Source organism: Hippocampus comes, unplaced genomic scaffold (genome assembly GCF_001891065.2).
Source record: "Hippocampus comes isolate QL1 unplaced genomic scaffold, H_comes_QL1_v1.1 scaffold514, whole genome shotgun sequence".
Classification (NCBI taxonomy): domain Eukaryota; kingdom Metazoa; phylum Chordata; class Actinopteri; order Syngnathiformes; family Syngnathidae; genus Hippocampus; species Hippocampus comes.
This window is the reverse complement of record NW_017806068.1, coordinates 155775-182476: the sequence shown is the minus strand read 5'-3', so window position 1 is coordinate 182476 and position 26702 is coordinate 155775. Positions and strand designations below refer to the sequence as shown.

Sequence of the window (26702 nt, the reverse complement as noted above, 5' to 3'; positions counted from 1 at the left end):
GCTTGATTTAATTTCAAACATAAATCCTAAAGTAGAGCTGATATTGCTGTGAAAAATCAGCCGCAGAGACGCTTGAGTTGTGACTTGTTCGAACGTTTGTCCCTACTTGGGCTTCGTCTGATCTCGGCTTATCGGTGGGATGTCTGGTGGGGAGGAGTTGACGTGAAAAGAGGAGCAAAAATCGAGGACCGAGAAGGTTCAAATAATGAAATGCCATAAACTCCCGGCGTCTGTTAACAAAACAGGAAATGTCTAGCGGTGAACTGTTTTACATCATCGGCGAAGACAAGTATCTTGTTTGTAAGGACAGCTGAAGTGCATCATCTCCAAGTAAAAGAAACGGTAATGATGGACGAGTTCAATGGTAAGCTAAATTGCGGTGTTTCCTCTAGCCTTGCGTGTTAAATTCCAGTTTGCGATTTTGGGGCGGTCAGTCATTGTGAATTCTGTCAGCGACTTCCTATTGTTTGGGTTCTCGCCTCTGCCAGGCAATGTAACGTTTGGTGTGTACACGCTAGCTGTTGGGTAAAGACTGCAATCGACGTGTTTGTATTTGGGAACTGGCCGTCATTAGTATCAGTGCTCGCAATTAATTGTACATATGACACAAGCATTTAAACAAGCTTCTTTACAGCCACGCTCTTTCTAAATAGATACAGTTAATCTCAAAGGTCAACATCGTTGTTGAGATTGTGCAGTACAAGTAGATCTATCAATGATTACGATGTAAAAAAAAAAAGGGTTTTTCTTTTTTTTTTTGGAGATGGACGCGATGCCCTGCAGGGATCAGGACCCCTGCGATTCTTTGATCTGACGCTCATTGTATCTCAAAATGGAAGAGCGTCTCATCAGTCAATACCCATTTGTCCATCCAGGAACTGCTTATGCACTCTGATCACATAAGGCTGGAAGGCTTACATCTAACTCTCTGCTCCAGAGTCATGTTAACATTTACTCTAAGGAGGTCATACTGGTAGGTAATAACAGGCACTGTCAGTAGGTCTGTGCGATCTTTCAAAGGCTGTCTAAATGCCTCCGGCGCTTGGTGTGGGCCGGTGAATGTCGGTTGTGATGTCCTCAAAGAAGAAAGACTAGGGTCATTTTGAGATTGAGCGCTGGCACATATAGCAGTCTTAGATGTGATGACTGGGTGTGAGTTGTTGTCGATAGCAGCTCTTGAATAAATGAGTATTCTGTTACCGCTAGGCAGCACAAAAGTTTGTCATCATTGACGCATGCCAATGACTGCGCATCCCAGCTTTGTTTTTTTTTCAAAATTTGCAGTACAATGCCTCATAAAAACAAATATTGATATTATGTTGTTGAACTTGGACTCCATATGTCACTTTCAGATGGGGAGGCCCTTCCTGTTGGCGATCTATCGCAGTGTAACACCTGTAAAAGAATGTTCTTCCCTAAAGTTCTGGTAAAGTCAACATCATTGCTAACATTCCGAAACACTGGCCATTTTAATAATGGCAAACTTGTTCTGGGAGTTGCAGTTAGGTGGTATTTGGTGTGGTTCCTGGGAAAGGGTTTCTCTTTTTCCTCCAGGAGAAGCATTCCAAAATCTGTCAAAAGTCTGCGTCCAAACGGAGGAAGGTTTTTGACTCCAGCAGGCAAAGAGCTGCCGGCACAGACATCCCAACCCTCAAACCCCTAAAACCAAAGGTAAGGTCACACAATGATGTGGTGGCTGGACTCCAAAGTTTCAGATTTGAGTCCGACTGGCCTCTCAAAGCATCCCTGAACATGCGATATTTCCACTTGTGTTTATGACCTCATGCCAATGGTTGGCAGCTTTTGTTTTTTTTGGCTTTCTCAGCCACTTCAGCTCTGAATTGTGATAACACCGTTCACCCCTGGTTATGTTGATGAAAAACTGTGGCCCCCTCCATCTTTTAAGATGCTCATCTCTGGTCCCAGCAGTGCCATCTTGCTCTTTGTCTTGTTGACGTGATCACATCAATGTATGCAAGTTAATGTAAAATGTCCCATTGAACATTGAAGTCATTCCTTTGCTTGGTGTCCACATTTGCAAAACGAAAAATACAACTACTTTATATTTCAGTCCCAAAGTTCATCATCTTCTCACAAAGTAAGTTGATTTATTTATTTTTTTGTTTGTTTTTGTTTTAGATAACAATCCATCTCTGAGCTGTAGCCTACTTCCTAACAGTGTTTAAGACCCACTTCCTCCATCTCTACCAGCTTTACACTCGTTCTAGCCTCTAATTGCATGAATTAAAAATTCCTATGCTACAAACAACACATCTTTACTTGAATGGTATGATTAGCTCCCATGCAAACAGGAACGATTTGGAAGGCTTGGGTGATCACTTTGAGGGCACACATGGAGAAAATCGGGTTTTGCGGCCATCAAATCAGAACTGTGTCTGAGCCTAAAACCCACGAGAGTCCGCTTCAGTGTTCTCGGAGGCTCTGTGTGTTGCTGTTCAACTCGCACACTATCCGGTATGTACCTGTTGAAATGACAGAGTGATGTTCAGAATGTTGCCTCCTGCCAGGCGGAACCCCCAAAGAAGCCATCCAACTGGCGCAAGAAACATGAAGACTTCATCGCGGCCATCCAGGCATCCAAGGCCAGCATGAGGGCCATGAAAGAAGGCGCACCTTTGCCCCCGCCTCCTCCTCCTTCATATGACCCAGGTAAGTCAGATTCGGCACACTTGAAACTAACTCGGACTGCGACTTAAAACGTTTTTTTTTTTTTTTTTCTCTCACCCAAATCGGATGTCCGATTTAGATCAATTTAATCCTATTCCATGTTTACAAATCGTCAAATGCATCATAAATGTGCATCGCTTGGTTGGCCTTTATGTAATCGTAAGCGTAACAGCGCACCCCCCTCTGGCTCTCCCCCGGGCTGTTCTCACGTGTATCGAGGCAAAATATTTCTGGCTTGAAAACACATACCTTGGTTCAAAAGTTTCCATAAATCGCTGTTTTTGAATCGCGTTAAGTGTGAGCCATGTCTTTGGCAATGTTCAGCTCAATTCACTCCATGATGGACTTCGACCGGGCTCCTTTCTTGCCATTCGGGCAACAGTGGGACAATAAATCCACTCATCTTGTCTGTGTCTTAACTTCTTTCTCATTTTTTGAAAAACGAAAGTAGCTGCCGCTCACTAAATACAGCACCTTTCCCAAATGCAGATGTAGGTCTTCTACCAATCGGTGCAAAGCTTATTTCGATATAAATAATACAAATAATCAGGTGAAATTCAACCGTGTCATCTGCCAAGTGTTTCGGACCTAGAATAGCTTGAAAAGGGCATCTTGGGTATTTCCAACCCACATCAAATGGTGAACCGGCTTAAAAGGCATCCAAGATTTTGTTAAAAGAAAAAAAAAAAAGGATTTGGCATGGGACCTTGAAAGTAAAAGCGAAAACATGGCCACAACACTTTGTAAATCTCATATTGCCACCAAACACTTAGATGCACATTTTCTCTCAATTTCTTCTTCAGACCTAATCCAGTGTCCGTATTGTCAGCGGAGGTTCAACGAAACCGCCGCTCAAGGACACATTAAGTTCTGTCGGGATCAGGCTTCCAGAATGGGAAACAAGAACAAGTTGGGCGATGTCAAGAAAATGCCTGCTCGCACGCAGGTATTTTTCAACATATATGCACCAATGTATGTGTCGGGGTGTTCCCTGGCTGTGAAAAATGTCACTGGACATCTTGGAAATAATATGACCTAAAACATAGATTCATGAAAATGCATTAAGACGTATGTAATTCAAAGCTTTCTGTCTAAAATATGTGTTTCTTTTTTGGCGGAGTTGCAGTTCACTTTGGTTCTGCGATCCAACTTTTGATTGCACTCTGCTCTGTGCTCAGTACAAGCCGCCTGCCCTTGTCAAGAAGGTCAACTCTGCGGTGTCAACCATCCCTTCGGCCCCCTCTCGTCTGCCCGCAAAAGCGGGCCTTGCCCAGACTACCGGTAACACGCGCATCAAGATTTTTTTGAAAGCACTTTCACATTCAGCACCTCCGGTTAGATGGATACGCGAGGTCACGAGCTCGAGAGGAACAAGACGTCACATTGAGTCACACGGTCTTCCTATTCTAGGAGTGCCTTCCGGTAAGGCCCCCTCTGCAGGTTCACTGAGGACAAACACATCTGGGGTGACGAGCCCCGCTTCTGGGTGAGTGCGCACCGACTGACGCGTTAGAATATGGAATCATCCGTTTTTCCTCTTGCATTTATTTCCCTTCGACGTGTATGTCAGCGTGGCAATGAAGAGCCGAGTGGTGGGCTCTGGGTACGGTCCCGTGAGAAACGCTCCGCCCGGAAGAGGACCGCTCCACAAGAAGAAACAAGAAGACACTTGCATAACGAGGTGAGCAAACTCCCCAGCAACTCAGGAAAAGCTCCAAGGGAGGAAGCTCATGCTTCGCTTTCCTGACCTCTTGTGGTTAGGTGATGTATTGCACATAGGTGTCCATGTGTCAATCAGAAGCATGTACTGCTTCACAGCTGAAATGAAACAAATGATTGCTTTATGGTGTATCAGTGTGGATTTGGCTTGCCATTATTTCAGATGGGAAAATGCGTTTTGAAAACTAGTCGTGTCCAAAGTCTTAATAGTACTTTTATTGACTGAAATAACCCTTGAAATACACTTGGCAAGAATCGCAGCGTAGGCGATGTCAGTGGAAGACATTAGATGTTCAATAATCAAAGCAATTGGAAGTTTTTTCCAACGCGGATTGTGTTCACTTTTGCAGGGATGATGTGGACGGCTGTCACAACGTGGGCAATGGTGAAATCAAGAGCAAGTTTTGTCACTCATGTGGGACCAGGTACCCCATAGAATCTGCAAAATTCTGCTGCGAGTGTGGCATCAGACGGATGTGTATCTGAGACGTCCATTTCCTCTTCATGGAATACTACACTTTTTTTTTCTCCTCGCGTGGGTTTAGAATTTATGTTGTCACGTCATTTACTTCCCAAACATGCGACATACTGCTTGATTCCTCCGCACAATGTCGCCAGCATCCTTCAGTCAAAATACGCATGGCAAAAAATTGCAGCCTGCTTAATATCTGCTTGTCACTGTTAGATTAGAATCACTTTAACTAGTGTTATTACCTTAGTGACTGTTGCTATTTATAGCAACTTTGCGGACCTTTCAGAATGCCATTAACAAAATAAAAGGTGACAAACAACCAATCTAGGCCCTTGTCGAGGTTCACCGGAGACTTGTGGTGATTGTGTGCAAGCGTCAGACGCCGGCCATCACTTGATAGTGGCGAATCTTCGGCCAGCCTCGCTGCCAAGTCTTGGGCAAAGAAACTCTCTGGAAATATTAGTACTGTAATTAATCAGGGACAATAAAATTCGGTTATCATTTAAAAGATTAGTTTGACGGGACGTCCTGGAACTTGACGGTGTGAAGGAATGGACTCAGTGCGTTTTGGGACAACAGGAAAAATATGAAGTGTGGGCTGAATCAGTTGTGAGATGCGCATCATTTCCCTCTGTCGCTCAGTCCTCAGTCAAGCATGGCGGTCACGACCGCTACTTCTCAATTTCATCAGATGAGAATTTGTTCCTGTCCGTAAGTGCAATATGATTAACCACTGAGGAAAGAGTCGATGTTTTTTTTTTTTTTTTTAAATAGACTAGGACCCAAGCACCTTTTGGACTTTTAATGCTGAGATTTCACACAAACCGTAGCATTCTCGGGAAGCCCACACGTTCCTTTTCCTTTTTGAACTAGCTATTTATTCCGTTGTTATTCCAGCCCAATTTTACTGGATGACTTTGTTTATATTATACTCAAAGTCCATTCTGTTTTTATTTGCATCTGCACCGAGTTGCATTGCTTTTGTGTGTTTTCCCTTTATTGTGACATGTTCATGATTCTGCTGTGTTTCAAATGCAGTTTTGACCAGTAAATGTCTTTCGCTGCATCTACTGTTTGTGGAGCACACTCCGGAAATGATGGACATACTAATTTGTCATAACTGGTTCAAAACGCGACTATTTAAAATGCTATCAATATGGGTAAATCAATAGTGAATGAGTATTGGTCTCTTTCAGAGTGGTGATAACCTTGGCACCTTCAAGCGTAGGTGAATATGTTATTTTTCACACATTTTGGCTGCTTCGTAAACCCAAATTCTGGTATATAAGGTCAGATGTAACATGCATACTTGGAGAATATGCAGCTCGCGTTACTTTTAGGCTGTCGTCAAAGGCACACGGACCACAGGATAGTACGACATTGACTCAAGTGATGTGACGGTCAATTCTTATGGAAGGGAAAATGATTGACAACTGTGTGCAAAAAAAAAAGTGTCTGTGTGCCTCATGCAATATTTGACCCCCATGAATAAAAAAAAAAAAAAACGTTGAGCATACAACTGTGTTTGTGTCCATTGAAGATAACAACAAAAGAATTACGACCTTTATAGTTTTGGTTATAAATATATTTTCAATTTCAATGGTTATATGCATCAAAAGTGTATGCGGGTTTCTTGTGCACAAAGGGGCAAGTTTAGCACTTCCAACATATGTGGCAATCGAACGGTTGAATCGCCCAAGCTGCATTACCGTCGCGATGAAGACATCCAACACGAGAACTTCTTGGTGCTGACCCTGAACAGAGTCGGGTCTGAGTTTGCGCTCAGCCATGTGTGGCAAAATGAGCTTTTAAAGCATCAGTCATACGCAGAGAGTGATCTGCCGTGTCATCTCATCCGGCGATTTCCCCCTAAAGGGTGGCGTTCAGAATCAGAAAACGATGTATTCATTAGTTTGTACAAAGGTATCTTTGCTTATATGTGCCCTGAGATTTTTGTAATCTAAAGTGATTGCCTTGGCTCATTGAAGATTGCGATCTGGTTGTTTGAATATGTAGTGACAACTGCCTTAATTAGATGTGCGGAAACGCTAAAATGGTGAAAGCACCCCCCCCCCCCCATTATACAGCTCAGCATATTGCAATGCCGTTTCACACTTGACTGAGCAAGTTGTGTTCAAAATGGAGCCATATTGAATCATAAAACAACTCTGCTTGACCTTTGGACATCTCACTGAATTGGCTGTGTAGCTTGCTAGCATATCGAAAGAATCAGCTGCTCTACATGAGCCAAAAAGAACCACACGGAAGAGAAAATGGCACTTGGCAGGGGAGCTTCAATGAAGTGGAAGCATCCTCTGTTGTAACGCAATCAAGGCGTACGAAAGAATTGGCGAGTGTCAAAGTAAACCACGCGGGGCGCCGCGATCAAGTGTTCCCTAACAGCGAATTCAGCATCTCGTAGCACTCGCTCATGCTAGATAAGATTGCCTTAACTTTGCAAAGTCTTTTGGTCCCCCTGTTGAGTTTTCGCTGCTGCTTGTGATTTTTTATCATTGCAGTCCTCCTCCTCTTTGGCCGCACTTTGGGTTCTTCACTCTAAAAAAAAACAGACAAACACAAGATGCTCCTTTATATCCTAGTTTACACCGGACTCTTATCTTTTTTTTCCTCTTCAAACTTGAACTTTCGCTTGCGGTTCAGCGTGACCCCAAACAAGCAAGCGCCAATGAAAACCAACCTCCTTAGCAGAGGGCAAACTGCTTAGACTGCACTGCTCGTTGTTTGAAATTCTAACGGGGTGACTTTTTTTATTCCACATATATTAGCCACCCGTCCATCCATATTTACGTTTGAAATTGAAAAACGTCTGGACTTACCAGTTTCAAAGAGCACGTGCACTCTATTGAGTTGAGGACAGATACGGCCAGTTGCTGTGTGTGGTTAAGTTTTATATTCCCCATCTGGCAGGTTAAATTGTGTAAGACGCCGACAAAATCCTGCAGAACACACGTGTACAAAAGCACTTTTGAAACGTGAATATAAATCCAAGTCCGGATGATCTAAATTTAGGATGGGCGCTACAGTACAGTGCCGTGCACCCTAAATGACTCCCCCAAGGTATGTCATCTTTTTGGTTCATGACAATACTTTGATGAAACCACAATGAGTGATGAGAATTTTAATGGGACTAAAGACTCAACAACTGACTCACCGTATTGTTTCTTGGCGAACAGTTTTGCACTCTATGTGTGTCCTCAGTGCATGACGCGTTTCCCTGCAGGGTAACGATTTTTTCTTTCTTATGAAAAAAGAAAACGCAGTCATGTTAATTGACTCATCAATTGTGTCGATATAATAATGTTACATTTCACGCTGGATGTAAAAACCGCATGCGCGATTGGCACCAATGGTTCATGATGATACAGAAGATGGAGTGGAACTTGATTGTTTGGTTTAACAAATGGCAACATGAGGTATTTTTGATGTTTAACAAAAACAAGAATGCTTTTCATGAATTCAAAATGAGAGCACTCGCAAGGAGCATTTTTTTGCGCTGGCGGCTGGAAAGAATCGATGGCTTTCTTAGTCTGCATGATTGATGCGCTGCACTTTTACTCTCTTTTATGGGACTGCAATGTCTTGTGCGTGTGTTCTTACTCACTGCGTTGTTGAGGTGAGTTTGCACGATTCCCATGTAATCCTCTCCAAGTTCTGCGAGAGGCCTTTGGCTGCTGCAGCTCGAAGCCAGAGGTAGAAGCAGAAGAAGCAGGAGACTAATGCGCAGAAGATGCTTGTGGGAGATAGAAGAAGATCTTTTTAGCAAGTCAGTCAAAAGTATTCTCTATTTGATGCAACTTTTTGGGAAATCCTTGAATTTATTTTTGGTTTTGTGTTTCTTGCCATGCATTTAAGAGGTTGACTAAAACACTTTTAAACGATTTTCACAGGCACAGTAGAGTGAGTGACACGCAAGTAATGCAAAGTATAGCGGGATGTCTTGACAAGCATACAAAGATGCTAAGAAACACGTTTTTGCACATTTAACCCGTTGTGTATACAGAGCTAAAAAATAAACAACTCCGAGTTGTCTTTTTGTAAGCTGTTAGTGGGCTGCAGGTGTATCGTAGCCAGTGAGTGCACTCCCCGGAGAAACACGCATTTAATAATATAGACACTTCAAAATATTCCACTCCAGCATTTTTGACATGAGTCATAATGTAATAAAGCAGGCTAGCGTGCTGATAAGATTGTTACAAAATGATTCAAACGACCCTTTAAACAAACGGCACCGGTCCTGTAAATGCGTCACCTAAAATGCTCTTTTAATTTCACTTTCCTTCTGAGTGTCAAATGGGAAGTGATAAACGAGGAATTCCAGTTGTTGAAAACGACTCGAGAGGGTCAGACGGCCGCACTGGAGGGACTGAAGCGGCTCTGACACTTCGCCTTCCATTCCCGAGTCTCGGTGAGTTGCACTCGTTCTCACGACTTACCATTGGTCATTCTTCATTCATATTCACCGCGGTTTATTTGGGAGTTATCGATGCTGCTCGCACGGCCGTCTGCTCTGTCGGAGATGCGGTCCGCACATGTCAGTGTACCTCGCAGTCTCCAGAAGTGGGTTCCCGTGGCTGCACCGCGCATGGACAGATAGTTCGTGTGTGCGTGTGTGTTTTAATTCCTCACGCCCTATCTGCGCCACACACTAGTATTGTGATATTTACTTCCTGCAGCTCCCACTTGGATCTCATTTTTCACTCTGCAATTTCCGAGACCATCCTACGAGGTTGGGACGTTGCCCACCTTCTGGCCTCGTTACTTCAAATTTGCTCATTGACATTATTATTATTTTTTTAATGAGTGGATTCTTAAAACGCGAGAGACGCACCCTCTGCACGACAAGGAAAACAATCGCCATTTATGTTGTGAATGCACTAAAGTGTGTGTTGTGCCGGAATTAACCAACATAGCACACCGCACACATAAGCTTATATCACTCCCTTAAATTGTGAGTCGTTTTCCCCTCATCAAAAGTTTGCCGGAGCGCAAGATTGGCTCGAAAACTGCCCAGTGATATTTTGGCCACACTTTCACTGTCTCATTACGTCTCCACCAATGAGTCTTAGTCGATCGGTGTACATTTTAAAAAAATTATTATAGTCCATATTAAGTATTCCATTTTGAAAGTGACCCTCTTAAGATGATTTTACATCACGTAAGTTCCCATCGTTTACATTCTGTATGTGTGCCTTTGCACTATGACATGGAACAACACTCAGGAAACCAGGGGTGTCCAAACTCGGTCCTCAAGGGCCCATTTCCTGCCGGTTTTCCATCCATCCCTGCTGAAACACACCTGATTCTGCGATTTAAAATGTTCTGACATGTTGAATCGTAATTGTTTTAATGCCTGCAAAGTGTGTGTGTGTGTGTGTGTGTGTGTGTGTGTGTGTGTGTGTGTGTGTGTTGTTAAGGAATTATTCCTCTCTTTTAGTTGGATCTGAAAGAAACAAAGACTGTAGAACATTGTTGAGGAATTTCGCCTTGCTATGAGTACTATTGATACTAGTCTCTTTCCTGAACATCTGTTAAAACAAAGAATGTAGTGTTAAGTTTAGATCCTATTCCCCCATGATTGATTAACAGCCCCCAAGTGTCTTCTTCTGGTCTCCCATCTCTGCTGAGTCCCTCAAGGCTGTCAAGTTGATTGGGATTTATGCACAGCAGGAGGATGTATGGATTTTTTGTCAACATGCCAAGATCGAACTGCATTGACCTTTCTTTGTTTCTGATTTTTACAGAAGGGGAAGGATTGCCCGCCCCTCATTAACATACTACGCCTGTATAAATGTGAGACTGTATTTTTTCGGGGCTTCCTGACAAGATCTGAAACTCTCAGAAGCCCGAATCGATTCGTGTTGCGTTGTGATAAACTGAGAAAAAGACGACGTGGTGTTGGGTCTTCTTCCACCTTATAGAGAAGAAATAAAAAAACCTGTGTCCAAGGAGGGCCTTAAGGAAATGGACAGATCCCCTCCTCTACAGTGTGTGTGTGTGTGTGTGTGTGTGTGTGTGTGTGTGTGTGTGTGTGTGTGTGTGTGTGTGCGTGCGTGCGTGCGTGCGTGCGTGTCTTTTAGAAAGTGGAGGAACCATGCCCCCTTGCACATCCATGCAACTACGCCCCTGCCTGATGACAGTCCAATGAAATTGCGATCCTGTATGCTGGCCACGCTCAGGACAGAAAGAGCAGACAGGAAGAGGAAGTCAGACAGACAACAGGAAATGACTCCAGCACGACAGGAATTGTGAGTTTTTTTTTTCAAATTTTATTTCGTTGAGACCCTTTATTTTGCAATAATTACTTAAATATGCAGCATAACAGAACAAAGCCATCAGGTTGAGCTATTACTTATAGCGTTAAAAAACAAACAAACAAACAAAAAACAGCCTTTGACTGCAAGCGGTGGCAGTCTTCATTTGAAGAGTTGTGTTTAAATTCCGGTTAGCTTGAAAAAGTTATATTTATTCCATGAAGTGCAAAATGCAATTTTTACAGACTAGCAAAATAGAGATAATTTTGAGATAACTTTTTCCAATACACAAACATGAAAAGCTCCGACCCACATATTGTTGTATTTCTGATATGATTATTATCATGAAAATGATACAAATGTGTGTGTGTTTTTGCCATAGCTCTCAGGTCCGCAATGATTGAAGACATGGGTCCAAATATGATGGTTGCCATGGTGGCAGCCGACAAAACACTCCTGATGCTCCACACACAACCAGATTCTTTTTGGAGATTACGGGATGATGATTCACTTTTAAAGTATGTCGAGATGTGTCCTGACAGGATTGCACAGTTTATTCAATTCTGAAATGATTTTATCTGCATTTTTCAATTTGCATTGTGGTCGACTGGTGAGCGGGTCAGCCTCGCAGTGAAGAGGTGCAAGGTTCGATTCTGGCTCCGGCTTTCCTGTGTGGATTTTCTCCCCCGTGCCTGCCTGGGTTTTCATCCGAGTACTCTGGTTTCCTCCCACATTCCCCAAAACTTGTATGGCAGGTTAATGAAACACACAAAATTGTCCCTCAGGTGTGATTGTGAGTGCGAATGGTTGTTTGTATGCCCTGCGATGGGCTGGCAATCAGTGCTGCAGGGTGTACCCCACCTACTGTCCGAAGTCAGCTCGGGGAGGCGCCGGCACGCCTGTGACCCTCCTAAGCATAAAGCTGTTTGAATGATGATGGATGAGTTTGCATTGTATTCATGACACAGATGTTTCACATGACTTTTAAATCTGGGGACTTTAAAAGTAATTCTGATCACGACACCTTGATACTTTCAGCATATGCCTGCCAATTTTTTTCGAAACAATTTTGAATTCATTATAGCATTCAAAGGTGCTACTATTTGTGTGATGAGTCCTCTTATACGCCACAAATAAATTTCTGAAAAAACGAAATTAAACGAAACAATGTATTTATTTTGGGGTCTAAATATGGTTGGCAAAGTAGTTCAGTTATTTGTGTACTAATGCAATATAAAGTTATTGCTTAAATATACACATGGTTGGCAAAGTCGCACACAGACATGAGGGTGGAACTTTGAAAACATATCCCGGAATAGTTTCTTGCCTAATATGTGTAAGTGAAAGCTACAATTCTGAGTTTATTTCCCGTAAGTGGCATTGCAACACTTTTTAAAATGTGGCTGTTTAGAGATTTGGGCTTCTCGTCAGTGCCTTTTTTTTTTTTTTTTTTTTGGAAGAACGCTATGCAATGTTAAATCACATGTATCCAAGACAGTCATGTGACGTGTGCATGGTGAAGTTCCAACCTGTTTGCGGATGTCCTGAATGCTCCTGAATCTGTTGGACCATTGCTTTCAGCTTCATGCCCGGTACACACGGATGAAATTTTACATTGGAAATAACTCTGTTTATAGGAGCATTTCATAACTGTGCCAGTCTTTTGGAAATAACTACGGGCTTTAATGTACATCCTATGAGCACATATTTTCTTGAGTGTACGACTTGCATGCAAGAGTATTCCACTTGGGCATGCATCCATCCATCCATCCATCCATTTTCTAATTGCTTCGCCTCACGAGTGCGTTTAATTTTCACCACTCAGTATGTCATTACGACTGGCTACGTCATCACTCTGCAATACATTCATTTTAACGTTATTTAGTGGGCTTTTGGGATTGCTACACGATCGGGCTTGAACGCAGATTCAATTTCAGACAAAGTGCGTCCTCTAGCGGTTGTTCTACAAACGCGCAAGTACTGTATTTGCAGACAGAAACATTGACCATTGATCATCAGCAGTTTATGATTTGAAAAATGCCGAGGAGAGATGAAACGAGCTAATTTGCTATCGTCCATACAGTTGAACTAGAAGTACTGTAGTATGCCTATTAAATGTACGCGTATACAAATTACTGAGTACTCCACTTTCTTATACAATCTAATGAGATCCCAATAAGTTGCATTTGTATTCATTTACATTTACAACATTCAGACCCTTCACTGTTGTCATTCAATCATGTAAAAACAGCTGTCCTTCTCTTTGCACGCCCCCGAAGGCGATGCCCAAATGATGTCATGCTTGCTTCCACGTGATGTGGAAATGCGTTTTCCAGGGGTGTCCAACTCTTTCCTGCATGATTTCCATCTCTTCTCGCTGCAGCACACCTACTTCCAATCGTTATCAGGCTCCCGCACAGGTCGCTGATGAGCTGAAAATTTGAATCATAGCGGAGTTTGAGAGTCCTGGGTTACACAAACTGCACCTCAATGCTCCCTCCGTCCCAAGCGAGGGCGGCGGCTCAGAAGGGAGCATCTCCCCGTCATATCGTCGTAGCCCCTGGAGGGGGCGCGCCACACCACGTGATTGAAGGGCTTGACAGAACGCGTGCGCGCGCCACCGAGTGAGTGCCCGAGCTAGACAGAGAGCGGCTGTCTGCCTCCTTTCCGGTGCTGCCTGTCGCCGCAGTGCTTCGCCGCTCTCCCCCGCCTGCACACCTCCGCTCCGAACCCCTCGAGCTACCTGCTGTCACATCGCCCGTCCTCCTCCACCTCCCTCCGCGGATGCCTCAGTCCTTTCGCGAGCTGCAAATGCACGCTGCCCCCGCCGCCTCCCTGGAAGCAGGACGAGGCGACCGGACGCGTTCTCCCACCCTCGACTGAGGCGAGCACGCTGCGGATTGGACCCCGAGGAAAGGCGCACCAGGGGCGCAAGGAGAATCGAGGAGACGCCGGTGGCTGGGACGGTGGCCAGGAGCTCTTTTCGGTAAGTCTTGAGGTGTTTTTTTTGTCTTTCCTTAAATGAGCGAACATTAACAATCTGAACGACATGCTGTCACCCTCCACAATTGGACGGACAAAGTATTCGTCAGACACACTTGGGCATGCATGGGGGTGCATTGTGCCGGTATCAAAAACGTGATTCTTGTGTTGCCCTCAGACGTCCGGCAGACCACACACGGCTCAATGTGTTCAATGTGTTCAATGTGCAATTACTTCTTGTATGAAAAGGCGGTCGTGTGTGAGAGAGCATCACCTTAGGAAGGCTTGTTAAAACGAAGTGAAGTTATGCCTTGAACATACTGCTTCCTCTCGAAGAGCACGAGTTACAGAGGTGAGGCAGGGATACGTACAGGTTTCTCATCACCCCTTTTGGCTTTCTTGGGATGATAAATCGACATTTTGCAGGAGAGGCATTGTGCTGGCAGTTTTGTCAAGGGCGTGCAATAGATCCTGCTGATGAGCTGGAGGTAGAGGAGGATGTGCAGAGGGGGTGGTGTTATTAGACATGATGTGGGTACATGCACAGCCGACTGCATGTCAGCACTCTGACAGGTGCGTGATGGACAGCATCGTCATGCAGCGAGCGGGGGAAGCCAGCAGATTTGATTATATACGGCAAGGTCTCACTGTATGGCATTGAACTCTTGTTTTACCAAGTGCTGAGGACATAAGTGCTGAAAAGAAAAAAGCTTTGCGTTGGCGCTAGGTACTCCGACAATACTGTACATATACCTTCCCAGACTGTAGAAGTTAATAATTGAGGGTAGAAATTTGAACAACGCAGCGTCCTAACCACCGTTGGGCAAGGATTACCACTGTGAACATGAGTCCACTCTCTTTGTATAATTTACACCGTGTACCCTGGCTTTTTGTCCTGCGTTGGGACCAACAGGCTTTGCTCAAGTGATCGGGGTTATCATATTTTGAGATATTTTTTTTCATTGTAGTTTTTATTTCGTTTTGACATTCGTTTTTTTTAAATATATTAGTTTTTAAAGCAGTTTATTTTTTACATTTCTTGTAGTTTTGATACATTTATATTTTCTCGAAAATGCTTTGTCTCAGTGTAGTTTATTAGTTTGAGTATTAGTTTTATTTTTTTGAAATATATAGAGTTTTTAGTGTGCAGCATACAAAACGTCACTAACTGGACACTAAAATGAACTACAGATCTCAAACGACTGTTTGACCCTCCTATATTGTTAAAAAACAGATAAAAAAAAACCCTCTGGAAGCCCATGTCGGAAATTCATTGTCAAAGCTGAGAACAAAGGACGTTTTGCTGTGACGATAGTTAGTTTCATAAACGTAAAATGTAGTTTCAGTTATCATTTAAAAAAAAAAAGTATTCTCGTTTTAATTTTAATGAAGATGTGGGTGGCTCTGCCTAGCCCACGTTACAATGCATGACTCGGCAGTTTTAACTGGTTCCAACTTGATATGTGTGCCAGGGTGCAGATGAAAGATGACAAGCCAGGAGGAAAGTTCTCAGAGAAACAATGGCCCAGCTCTAGGCACCTTTCTAATCATTTGCGCCAAAGAGGCCGAATCAAACAGCCTCACCTGATGTCATGTCGAGCAGCGGTACATCTTTTCAAGCGTTGCGAAAAGCACAACACAGGCCAAGAATTGATGCTCGCTGAGCTGAGGTCCAATGAGATTTGCTGAGGGCATTCACCACAGCACTCAAACTTTGAAACTGCCCCCCCCCCCCAATTGTTCCAAAGCTGCTGGGGGCTCCAACTCAGCCGCATCTCGAATGAGTTGGATTTAAAAAAAATGGATGGACGGATTAACAAATGGTGACATTTGACTTCAGAGGTTCCGCTTTAATTAAGTGAGAAACCATTTCACAATTTATTGCCATCATCAGTGTATTCTGGTGCCATATTTCTCTTTGTCACATATAGGCAACGCCCTTGTGTGCATCTCCCTTTTGTACATTGAGCTTCTTTTCGGTCCGGCGACTGTCTCTAGCGGGCCTGTGAAGCCTCGTCCTTTCGTTGCGGACACAGATTAGGCTAATTCACACAGCGGCGTGGGATGCTTAATCACTACGCGGCGGCGGCACAACCCGGCAGTCTTTATCGTGGCGTAGTTGAGACAGGGGGTGGGGCAAATTGAGCCGCCGGTGCCTATCGATCGGTCGGCGAGGCTGCCGGCTGGCGTCCGCGAGGATGGAGTGCTGTCGAAAGTCCAAAGAGCGGCCATGATGAACTGGCCATGGAAGAGGGATGCTGATGGCCAGGGAGGAGTTTGCATCAATAGTTAGTCCGCCTGGAGGCATATACTGTAGTCCGGGTGGGGATTGTTTTATGCTTAGCCGCTCTGTCGTGAACCTGTCGGGACCTGGCGGGCGCCAATATGACCTTTCCCTCCTTTCTGCTTTGATTTTCTTTTTCCTGGGAGCTCTCGGAAAAAGTAAGACGACATGCTGGGCAGCCAGCGAGTGAGACTCATTTGACCTCCCTTTTAATGTGTGGGGAACCAAAAGCCCCCCCCTTCCGCTTTGTATGTAGTACACAAAGACATACTATCTATCTGACTTCCTCTTGACACCAAACACAATTAAGATTTGATGCTTTCTCCTTCATCCGAGCACGTGTCATGGGTAGACCACAGCTTGAGTGACACGAGCTGTGAACTTGCCCGGTGCTTTGATTGCATTTTGATGGACTCGTGGGAGGTGTTGACAGCCTCCATATGCTCATCCATCATTCATGCTTTTTGTCACGAGTCAACGTCGATGAGCTCGCTTAATGACATTAAAAAAAAAAAAAAAAAAAACACGCACAATGCACAGTCACTAATGGACATTTTTACAATGTTCCCCCATAAGGCTTGAAGTGTTATAAGATTAAATAGACGTTATGCGCCATTAAACCTGTAGCATCACTCTTCTTTTCTCTCACAGTACATAACAGCATCCAGCCTGGCTTTCCCATGGGGCCACATTTAGGCAATAATCTCTCTTGCTCTTAATTGTGCCCATTTGAATGACGAATGCGTACTCATTACTGTTTTCCGTGTAACTGCTGATGACGGCGTCTGGCTACATGACAACCAAAATACGGCCCTTTTCGGTTCACCTGTACAAATATTGTAGTTTAATATTCATATGTACTTTAGTGTTATTGCTCCTCATCGTTCGACATTTCCCCACATTAAATGTTGATCTCGCTCAAAAGACGAGCGAGTGAATTTCCCACTTTCAACACCCACTTTGACAAGTGAAATATTGTCACCAAGCATGATGGCGTGATTAGTTGAGTGCTGTGAGATTTCGCTTCAAGGTTTTAAATCTAAAGGGGCAGGGGAGTCCTTGATGGAGGATGGTGGGCTTGTCACTGAGCTTTTGACCTCTGTAAGAGGCAATAGGAGCACGTTCATACAGGGGAGCAAATGAGAGAAATACGTTCCGCATTTTCGATTAACCGTGACCTATTACGAAGCTACTTATTCAAGGGCTTGGACCGCATCGTGTGTACATGCTCATCGGCCACAGGTTAAGCTACACCTGATATACGGTGGCCGTTTCGGGCATGTACATTATGTGCGGCTGCGCAGGGCGGCATTGCAAGGGGTGAGGCAATGTGCCGTGAAGGAGAGAAAAAGAAAAAGTGCCACTGAAATGGATTTCTGTTGTGTCACGTTGCGACACAGGTCAAGCTTTAGCATTGACATGAGGAATATGCGCCCCCTTGTGGAGACACCGTCTGCAGAAAAGATGCAAGTTGAGGGTGGTGGTCTCGTGGAATGATGGGAAATGTGAATGTCGACTTTTCGAGTGCATGGGTGGACATGATGAAAGCAATCAGGTAAACGAGGTGGGAAATGAAGCCAGGGTGGAGGTATGAAGACAGCCCTATTCTTATTGATGATAATACGTCAGGCCAATGACAGCTCTTTCAACTATTTCATTTGACCAACGTCAAAACATAACAACCTCATTTTGTACAGATGAACAGGTGGCCCTCCTACGATAATTTTTTTTATTGAGCTCACCTATTGGCTGACTGGAGTTGGCGTTCCCTTGCAACTCAAGTGTCACTTCACCATCTGCTGACCTTCGGTGAACACCCAAAAGGGGTTGTGATTTTTTTTTTCTTTTTTTAAGACGTGTGTCATCCTTATCCTGAGAAATAGGTGTTCAAAACAAAATGAATGAAAGATTTTGCCATGACATTGCAGAGGCTGCAGATAATGTGCCAAACAGGATTTATGAATAAAGTCTCGGGTAAAAAGGGAGGACTGTTCAAGATGGATAAGACTGAAGACACAGTTTGAAATCCCTTCAATCATGTGTCACATATTTCACGTCCTGCTCAAAAGTAAGCTTAAGCAGGATTTTTCTTTTTCTTTTTTTTTTTGCACCTCTGTAGTGCCCTTGTGCTTTTAATCTCCCCATTCCAAATGAAATGCGGTCTTTTGTCATTTGTAAAGGAAAGGAAGCGGTTGGCGAACGCTTCCTTTGGGGCCACGGTTGAAGTTTCCATTGAATCTGCCGGAGAAGTTTGACAGTGCAGGAGGTTACGAAAGCATCGCACCATTCGCAATGTTGTAGACGGCGTGATTAATGACGGTGAGCTTTGGAGATAGCGATGTGTCAGCGTTGGAAAGGTTCCAGCAAAGCGTGTGTGGATGCCTTGGTGTGTTTTCTAGCCCTGATTCTCTCCCTCCTCCTCCTCCTCCTAATGAGCGAGCCGCAGATGGGGCTCCCTCCATCATCCCTCCTCCTCCACTCTATTGTCCTCCCTATCGGCCGGAGGGACAAAGAAGGGAGTCAAGAAATGAAAGTGATAAAAGGAGGAGCGAGGTGGGGAATATGCCGAGTGACAAAACGGCGCAAAGGTACGCTGGGTTAAGGATGCAGGTGACAGAAGAGGGAATTGGCAGGAAGGGGTAAGTGGCGAAAATGATGGGGAGGTGGAGTGGAAAGTGAAAGACAGGGAGCTAGGTGGAAAATGGAGAGCTTGTGATGCAGCCGTGGAGGGAGAAAGAGCAAGAAGCTTCCCATTCCAAACCAGAGACGATGAAACGTAAAATACAGCATATGGGGGACGATGCACAGATTCAAGAACGGCATTGCGAGCAGTATGCGTTTGTTTCCCAGCCAGGGCATCACATCTGGGCCTCAGTCGATGACACTTGCTGAGCTGCATTCATAATTGGCTCAGCTATAGCAGGTGTGCCCGAGTTAATTTAGCATCCAAGTGGAGCCTTAGATACACAACGCGCAAAACGCTTTGGGATTTCCGCAAGGCGAACATGCAGCACGACACTCAGTTGTTTCGCATTGTCATTTAGTGGTTAGCACGTCTGCCTTGTGCGGCTTCTGCCGGCGTACCGGTTCCAATTGACTCCGGCATAGCGAACCCGTGTTCCAAAAACTTGCATGTTATATATTAACCGGCGGAGACTCAAAATCAGGGCTACTCTGTAGGCGCGGCCCTTTCCAAGCTCAGACCATACTGCGCATTCTCTGAGTGGTAGAATGGCCGTCAGGGCTGGAGGACTATGGAAAAAAAAAATCATGATTATTCTAATTGATATTCATATCATGATGAATAAAAACGATTATTTATCAATATTTGAAATGGTCACTGACATCATGCTGTTCTGTTCTCCTTTAGACACCACAGTAGTTGATTTCATAGTCGTTGATCATTTAGCCACCTGGAATCATTTGTAACTGTTTGGATGAGTTCCTGCAAAATTTTCACCACGTTAGAAGAAAATAGCAAAAAAAAAAAAAATATGCACATGACGACCGACCACCTGTGGACCGAGCGATTTTAGCCAGAGGGTTGTCCGCTTGTCTGAGTGAAGAGAGGGAAAAGAAGGTTTCAGCGCCAAGTGTTTTATTCGGTTATTTATTTATTGATGTGTGTCGACGCCGGTCCACCGCTCCAGCCAGCCTTGGCCTCTGCTGTCTGCAGCGGTTGATTTCATTTTGCCTGAGCTAACAACGGCTGCTTCGAGCCGCTGTCACTGTAAGCTGCCTTTGCTCGACGCTGGTGGTTGACAATTTTGTACACGTCACAGAAAAATGATGATTTTCAAAGAGAATTTGCGAATCGTACACTTGGATTGATTTTTCAATACAAGCAATTCTTCTGAGGTCTGGGCCTTTGTGCTGCAATGAGTTATGAAGACATTGACCAGGGCATTGATGCAAGCAGTGAACATGTTTTGCTGCTGTGATGTTGGCACTTGCTGAATTATTATACCTTGCAAACGTGCTAGGAGCAAAGCTTAGGGGCCTCTTTTATGTAAGGATGCAGTGGATGCCGGAGAATGTCAGCGTTTCAGTGACAAATTTTCCAGAGGGTATATTTGTTCTTTTTTTTTCATGCATTATTTATTAATTGTGCACTTCAAGTCACTTAATTTTTAAGACCGTTTCCACAAGATTGAATTCATCCCAATGTCGTGTTTATCACAGAAAATCTGGTGCCGAGTGAGCAAATTAGACCACAAAAGAATTCTTTTTCTTTTTCTGTCTGTAACCCCTAAAATAGGGAATTATACATTGTTGTTTAAAACGAGTTCATGCTTAAAAAGAAGCTTGGCTGGGTGGAAGGATGCTAATTGGCAATGCTGTATTCTCCATACTCGTGATATCCAACAGCTGCGGGTTTCCCGCTGACAACTGCAATTTCTTCCCTAATGACAACAACCTGCGAGAAAATAGCAACTTCTCCCATGTTTTTTTTTTTTTTCTTTTGTGAGTAAGTGAGACGGCGGTCACTCACGTGGCATCATCACACTGTCTCCCAAATTGTATTTGATCTTGCCTTTCCATTGCATGCGATATCTCCTCCAGCGTGGCCGGATTGTGAAATGGAAAGTGAACATGCATTTCACTCATTTCTGTCTGGCGCGGATGTATAATTCATGACGTTAACGACAATAGCCGTAGATACACGCGTATCATTTGACGTGCGTGTTTTGCAGTTCATGAATTCCAAAGGGGCTAATGTACATGCTAACGCCTCAGCTCTTTTGTCTCCTGCTTATGAGAAATGGAGCTGCTAACATTTCTCTGTCTTGTGTAATAGGTTGATGCATGACATTTTTTTTTTTTTGCACCCGAAGCCTCCTCTATTGTAACACTTATTCATTATAGATGGAGTCGAGTTGTTTGGAGAAAGAGAGAGTATGCATCGTGTGTTTCAGACACACAACGAGCAAAAAGATGTGGCCGGCCGGATGTGTCTCCAACAATATTTTTTTAAGCCCACAGCGAGCAATGGAGGATCAGAAAATGAATTGGCGGTTTGGTCGCTTCACACACAAACAAAAAATCTTGACGCAATTTGGAAAACTGGTGGTGACTTTTCAAATGCCATCTGGTATTTCAGTTGCGCTGTCATTTATTTTGGTTTTGGCTGGGACTGAATGCGCATGATTTGGCTTTGCTAATTCACTCTATTCTGCTATCGTCGCAAGACATTAAGTTGTATGGAAGCCCCCCCACTCCAAAAAAAAAAATGTCTTGACAAAACACCACAGTCCTCGGCGCAAGGCAAGCTATACCCCACGCTGTTGTTCAGGCCAATTAGGCTCACAATGCGCCGGCTTTCGAGTGGCAGACGGGCATTCTCAAAGGGAAAAAGAAATGAAACAAATCCTTTGAACAGACATGCACAATATCTGTCTTGCTCGGCTTTCCTCTGTCTCACCGGACCGTGCTGAGACAAGACGACACAAACCGTTGAGCTTATTTACTTTCTAGTTGCACACGTGTCCATGTTGCATCCGGGGAATGCAATGCGTGCGTATTCGCTGATGTGATTATTTGACACGATTGGACTTTAATGGTTTCCTCTAATGCAAATGTGCATCACGGGGGATTTACTTTTCTGCTGACGTTTGTGATGTCATCACTTTGTTGTACCGTGGGTGATCAGAGAACACCAAGTACACCAAAGTTTGTATTGCTTGATGGCTACTTTGCGGGGACGGCGTTGAGAACATGCCTCATGTTAGGGCTTCGCCGTTTCAGTAAGTAGACTGTATCTCAAGTACACCATAGCATTCCCAATGCAAATTTGCCCCTCGGAAGCTGTGATTAGTGGCATAAACTGAGGGTCAGGAGGTTCCCCATAGGAGCCCATTGTTCCACCAAGGCCCAATAGTAGTAGCAGTAGTAGTCGTTTAGAGTCCATGGTAACAACTTGCGAGGTCACTCGAGTTGCCGCGACAACGCAAGAATCACTCGCTCAACGTTATAATACGCCAGCAGGTATTGATTGTGATCGATGAGAGTGGAGGAATAGATTCAGTGCGGAGCTTCCACCTCGCCCACTATCCAAACAATTCTATAAATTTGGTGGGACAAAGGTGATGTGAGATCTAATTAATTTTGGCCTCCAGGGGAAGTAGCTGATCTATCTTTCCAGCACGGCGACCTCTCCAAGGGGACGCTTGAAATGCTAATTTAATCGCGGCAACCCGTCACGCCTGAGTGGTGAGGGGGCTGACAGAAGCACGCGCACATAGCGGTGACCCGTGATCCTCGTCATGCTTGGATCTCTGAGGCGGTTCTCTTGGTCTACGCCCAATCAATAGCGTTGTTATGAAAAGCCGGGATGCCGGTGTTAGCCTGCAAACACGAGGTTAATAAGGCGCCTTTCGTCCACTGTGCTGCCGTCGTTTGAAACGTGCTATTGTTTGGATTTGATTGCCAGGCTGTGCACAAATTGGACAAGAAGACAAGCTACTAATAATCAGTCTCATGTCAGTCCAGGCGATCACAGTCCGAGTCTAAGAATACAAATGTAAGGGTATTTGTCACTCACAAATGAGAGTAGACTGGAGATGTAATACACCGCCAGTCTGTTGGGGGATTTTATATGTCGAGTTAATGACAGTGCGAGTTTCAATATACTGTAAAAGGGCTGTCGTTCAGTGGCAGCCGATACGAAATGGTCTCATCAAACACGCCTCTAACCTAAAAAACAGCGGTCGAGCTGATTTCAGACGGCACCAAAGGATGCACTTTGTGTTTTGCGCGTTTGCCTTTGACCTTTTGTGACACTTATTCTCAAAGGAGCGGGGTGGTAAGGCAAAAGAAAACTATCCCCCGAGGAAATGGAGCAGCAAGCAGACGACAGAAAAGACTCACGCCTTTTGTCCAACTTTAGTGTTTCGGTGTCGTGGCAGTTGGAGAAGAGGCCAGTCACCATGCGCTTGACTGAACAGGTGTTGCTTCTCTCAAGCCACGTTTCGCAATTGATATTCATTCTGTTCCAACGTGTCGCCTGACTAAATACGAGCGAGTGGCGATCTTGTTGTGAGGGCTGCAACGCGATTGACCTTTTGCTCGGCAGACCTTTGCTTGGGTTCACTTTGGCTCCGTGTGTTGCCACGCCGAATTAGCATTCTTCGACCTCTGTTGAAAATGCAGCTATGTCAGTGGGGTGGGAAAAGATTGATGTGGAAATGTGTCCGTTCAGAAATATAAAAGCTACTCTATGTCAACAAAATGAGCAGAACGAGAAAGAGAAGGTGCTTTGGAATTCCCTCGGAGAGCGGAGGCCGCTTTGCGCTTCCCGAAGCTCGGCAGTGGGTAGCAGCTGTGGAATTAGCTGGGAAAATCGGCTTGAAGCCGGCTCCCGCGGCTCTGGCATCCAACGGTGCGAGATCAACGCTGTGAGTTGGAGGAATCTCGTTTGGGGAGTTTGGGTGGAAACACTTGCAAGTGTTCACGGCTCGAAACAAGTCGAACTGACTTTATCGCCATGGACACCTGGGCTTGGTGATCTCAATGGTGGTTGTTTTTTTTTTTTTCTTTTCTTCTTCAATGTCAATTTTAAATTACAATTTGAATCTTAACCAAGAACGGTGCATTGGATTGTGATTCATCTTTCTCTTGTCTCTTTCATTTTCTCTCTCCGAAGCATTCCACACGCACATTGCTGCGGGGGGTCAACGTCAATCCAGGAAGCTTTACAACTCACCAAGGTCCCATATGCCTCTTGTGGTAATAGCGTAGACTAAGAACATCATTACCCCCCCGAGGAACTGGGATAGAAGAGGAAAAATGAGTGCCGGAGGAGGGAATAGCAGGGACTGAATTGGACATCTGGTATCCCGCTCAAAATCGTAACAACAGTCAGACTCGTTTCCACCACGCGTGATTTCTTTAATTTTTGTTTCCGTGACCAGTTTTGCGTGCTTTGCACCTCAAATGCATCTGTACTGTCTGCTCCTTTTGTATCTCTGTACTTGAAGGGGAACTTGTTGAATCTGCCTGATTGAGCAGCGTGTGATAAGCCCCCTCCCATTATTCCCATCAGACGTTGCACTGCGCTTCTGACTGTCACGTTTGCGGCGTCTCTCTTTGGCTGCACGGTTTGTCCTCTAACAGTTAGACCGTCAAACCATCTGCCCCCCCCAGGGCCTTTTGGCTTGTGACAATGGGCGCGGCGTTCTCTTGCTTTGCCTGTGATTCGGTTCTTACACCAAGATTAACCAGAGTGGAAGATGCCACCGACACCCACGGGCTTTGGACCCAGCGACAGGCTGACGGAGGCAGGAGAGCGAGAGACTTTTAGCGCGTCTTTCTCCCTCTCGCCGTCTGTTTCGCTACGCCTCTGACAGACACATACATACTTGCGCATGATGTTACACGCTTCTCCGGGCATTGCCAAACAAACAGTTGCAATTACGATTCAACCAGAACCAGACGGGCGCGCACGGGACCAGCCTCCTGGTCAGCTGCTCGCACTGCAGCGTCCGCGTCCAGCACAGTCCGCCGCCGCCGCCGCCGCCGCCGCCGCCGCCGCCGCCGTCTCCTCTGGAGGGATGTGTTCAGGGGCTGATAAGAAGAACGGCAACCCGGTGGCATTCGCAGACTTGCCTCTTGATGTACGTGCACCCTATTAAAGAACACTTTGCATGAGAAAGCGAAAGGACGTTTCAGCTTGAAAGGAATACAAAAAGAGGAGCGCGTGAAGAAGCTGGTGAGCGAGATGGTGACGTCATGGCAGGAAGCATGAGGCGGGGTCCCAGCGGGACCGCTTCCCCCCCCCGTCTCTGACAGCTGTGTGGCACCTCGGTGCGATCAAACACACCCAGCAGGAAGAATTGGTGCTCCGAGCAGCTGGAGGAGCGTGGAAACAACATCTACATGCACTGTGCGACACACGTCTCGTCAACCTTCCACATGCGTCGCAAGTCACATCAATTACTCTTGCCGCTTTGTTAGATATCAAACGTTGGAGTTGCTATATTTAGCTACATTTGGCCAGCAGTGCCTAATATTAGAAATCATCTCAACTACACCCTCAATGTGAAAGACACAGTCGAATTAACGCACCGCTACAACACATATATATTAAAAATATGCCCATAATGTCGTGTCCCCGCCCCCTTGAATGAAACCATCGAGTCCATGGCAGAGGGCGCACAAGAAATGTCGTGTCAGGAGAGGTGCTGTACCATAATGTAAATATTATGACTTCCCTGCAATTAAAAGTCATCGGGCATTGCATCGATGTTGTTTGCATTCTTTCTGGCTTTTACACCAACTGTCGTTTCAAGTATTTCGACAAGCTTTTCATCCATGATGAAAACAGCAGTTGCAGCAGCGTGTACGGAATGCCCCCTCTCTTCTTCATCCTTTCCTTTCCTTGTTCCTCCTTTTTCTTTCCAGCTTGTTCAATCCAGTTTCCCCTTTAATGCGGCTTGTTTAGGAGGCTGACCTGTCAGTTCTGATCTCCCACTCTCCAAGTAACTGCCCTACTTATTTAGAGGAGGCGGCGAGTGACATCCCGTTGGAGATTGCAGGGTGAAATTTGAACAGGAACAAGAAGTGCTGTAAGGGACCGGGCCCAGGCAGAAAGAAGTTGAGGAGGGCAGGTTGGGTTTCTGTAAAGGCAGGTTTTTGCCTCGCTCTGTGTTGCTCATGGGAAACGGGCCGCTTTTGCTGTTTACATAACCGAGAGAGCGATGCCGACATCTCCGATGGAAGCCGTGGACGAGTTGGCCCAAGTGCCCCCATCGGGCTGAGATGGAGTAAATCAGCAGTGCTTTTCTCTTTGCTCCTGCGCATTCGCAGCGCTTGGGAGCTTCAGACAAGGCACTCGCAGTTGCCGTTCAAGCGCCGATTCTCAACATTGATGGTGATGATTATTGAAATTGTTGGAAAATGACTGTAAGTCATGTTACGTATGCAACTGTCATTGTATGTTATGCTAATCTGATGAACATACAGATTGCCCCACCCAAAAAGTGAACGTATGTCGGCCGGATAAAAATGTAACTTTGGCCTCAGGTGACACGGCCGTCCGTGGTGTGTTTAGACGTTTCTTTACTTTCGATCTGTCGCCCATCTGTACTCCACTCCTCCTTTCATTCCAGTTCCAAAGTAAGTGACATTATGAGGGAAATTCTGCCAGGAGATATGTTGACAAGGGGCTGCGTGACAAGGACGAGAAAGTTTGGAATGATTTTCACGTCTTTGTGACTCTGGGGGGGAATAGACTTCTGACTTTTTATGCTGATGCTTTCTCCAACATGTCTGCGAATACACACCCCAA

The 26702-nt window shown here is 45.0% G+C and overlaps 2 protein-coding genes and 1 long non-coding RNA gene across 6 annotated transcripts in view; all 3 read left to right on the top strand.

Annotated features, from left to right (window-relative positions):
- On the top strand, positions 1–6372 carry zc2hc1a (zinc finger, C2HC-type containing 1A). Of its 2 annotated transcripts, XM_019893718.1 has the most exons (11): positions 1–364; positions 1353–1426; positions 1555–1671; positions 2072–2098; positions 2529–2670; positions 3492–3634; positions 3867–3969; positions 4099–4174; positions 4259–4369; positions 4758–4927; positions 5460–6372. In XM_019893718.1, the coding sequence occupies exons 1-10, from the start codon at positions 346–348 to the stop codon at positions 4891–4893; spliced, it is 948 nt and encodes a 315-aa protein (XP_019749277.1). In that variant the 5' UTR covers positions 1–345; the 3' UTR covers positions 4894–4927; positions 5460–6372. The 2 variants fall into 2 exon arrangements, with proteins under 2 accessions (XP_019749277.1, XP_019749279.1); XM_019893720.1 differs by lacking the exon at positions 2072–2098 and having other exon boundaries at positions 4–364; positions 4758–5757.
- Positions 6373–8034: 1662 nt separating this feature from the next.
- On the top strand, positions 8035–11687 carry LOC109530152 (uncharacterized). 3 transcript variants are annotated; one of them, XR_002170967.1, is made up of 5 exons: positions 8035–8121; positions 8561–8663; positions 9185–9305; positions 10978–11145; positions 11534–11687. It is a non-coding gene; the product is annotated as an uncharacterized LOC109530152 (long non-coding RNA). The 3 variants fall into 3 exon arrangements; XR_002170969.1 differs by lacking the exon at positions 8561–8663 and having other exon boundaries at positions 8107–8121; XR_002170968.1 differs by lacking the exon at positions 8035–8121 and having other exon boundaries at positions 8580–8663; positions 11541–11687.
- Positions 11688–11963: 276 nt separating this feature from the next.
- ctnnd2a (catenin (cadherin-associated protein), delta 2a) overlaps positions 11964–26702 on the top strand; it is a 157779-nt gene continuing 143040 nt past the window's right edge. Inside the window, exon 1 of the mRNA XM_019893721.1 lies at positions 11964–14137. The gene's annotated coding sequence lies outside the window, so the exon portion shown is untranslated. The remainder of the gene's footprint in view (positions 14138–26702) is intronic.

Bases quoted from the DNA above. Each gene is read 5' to 3' on its own strand.
- zc2hc1a (XM_019893718.1), top strand. The intron at 3,635-3,866 runs GTATTTTTCAAC...CTCTGTGCTCAG, and splicing joins AAATGCCTGCTCGCACGCAG to TACAAGCCGCCTGCCCTTGT. The intron at 4,370-4,757 runs GTGAGCAAACTC...TCACTTTTGCAG, and splicing joins GAAGACACTTGCATAACGAG to GGATGATGTGGACGGCTGTC.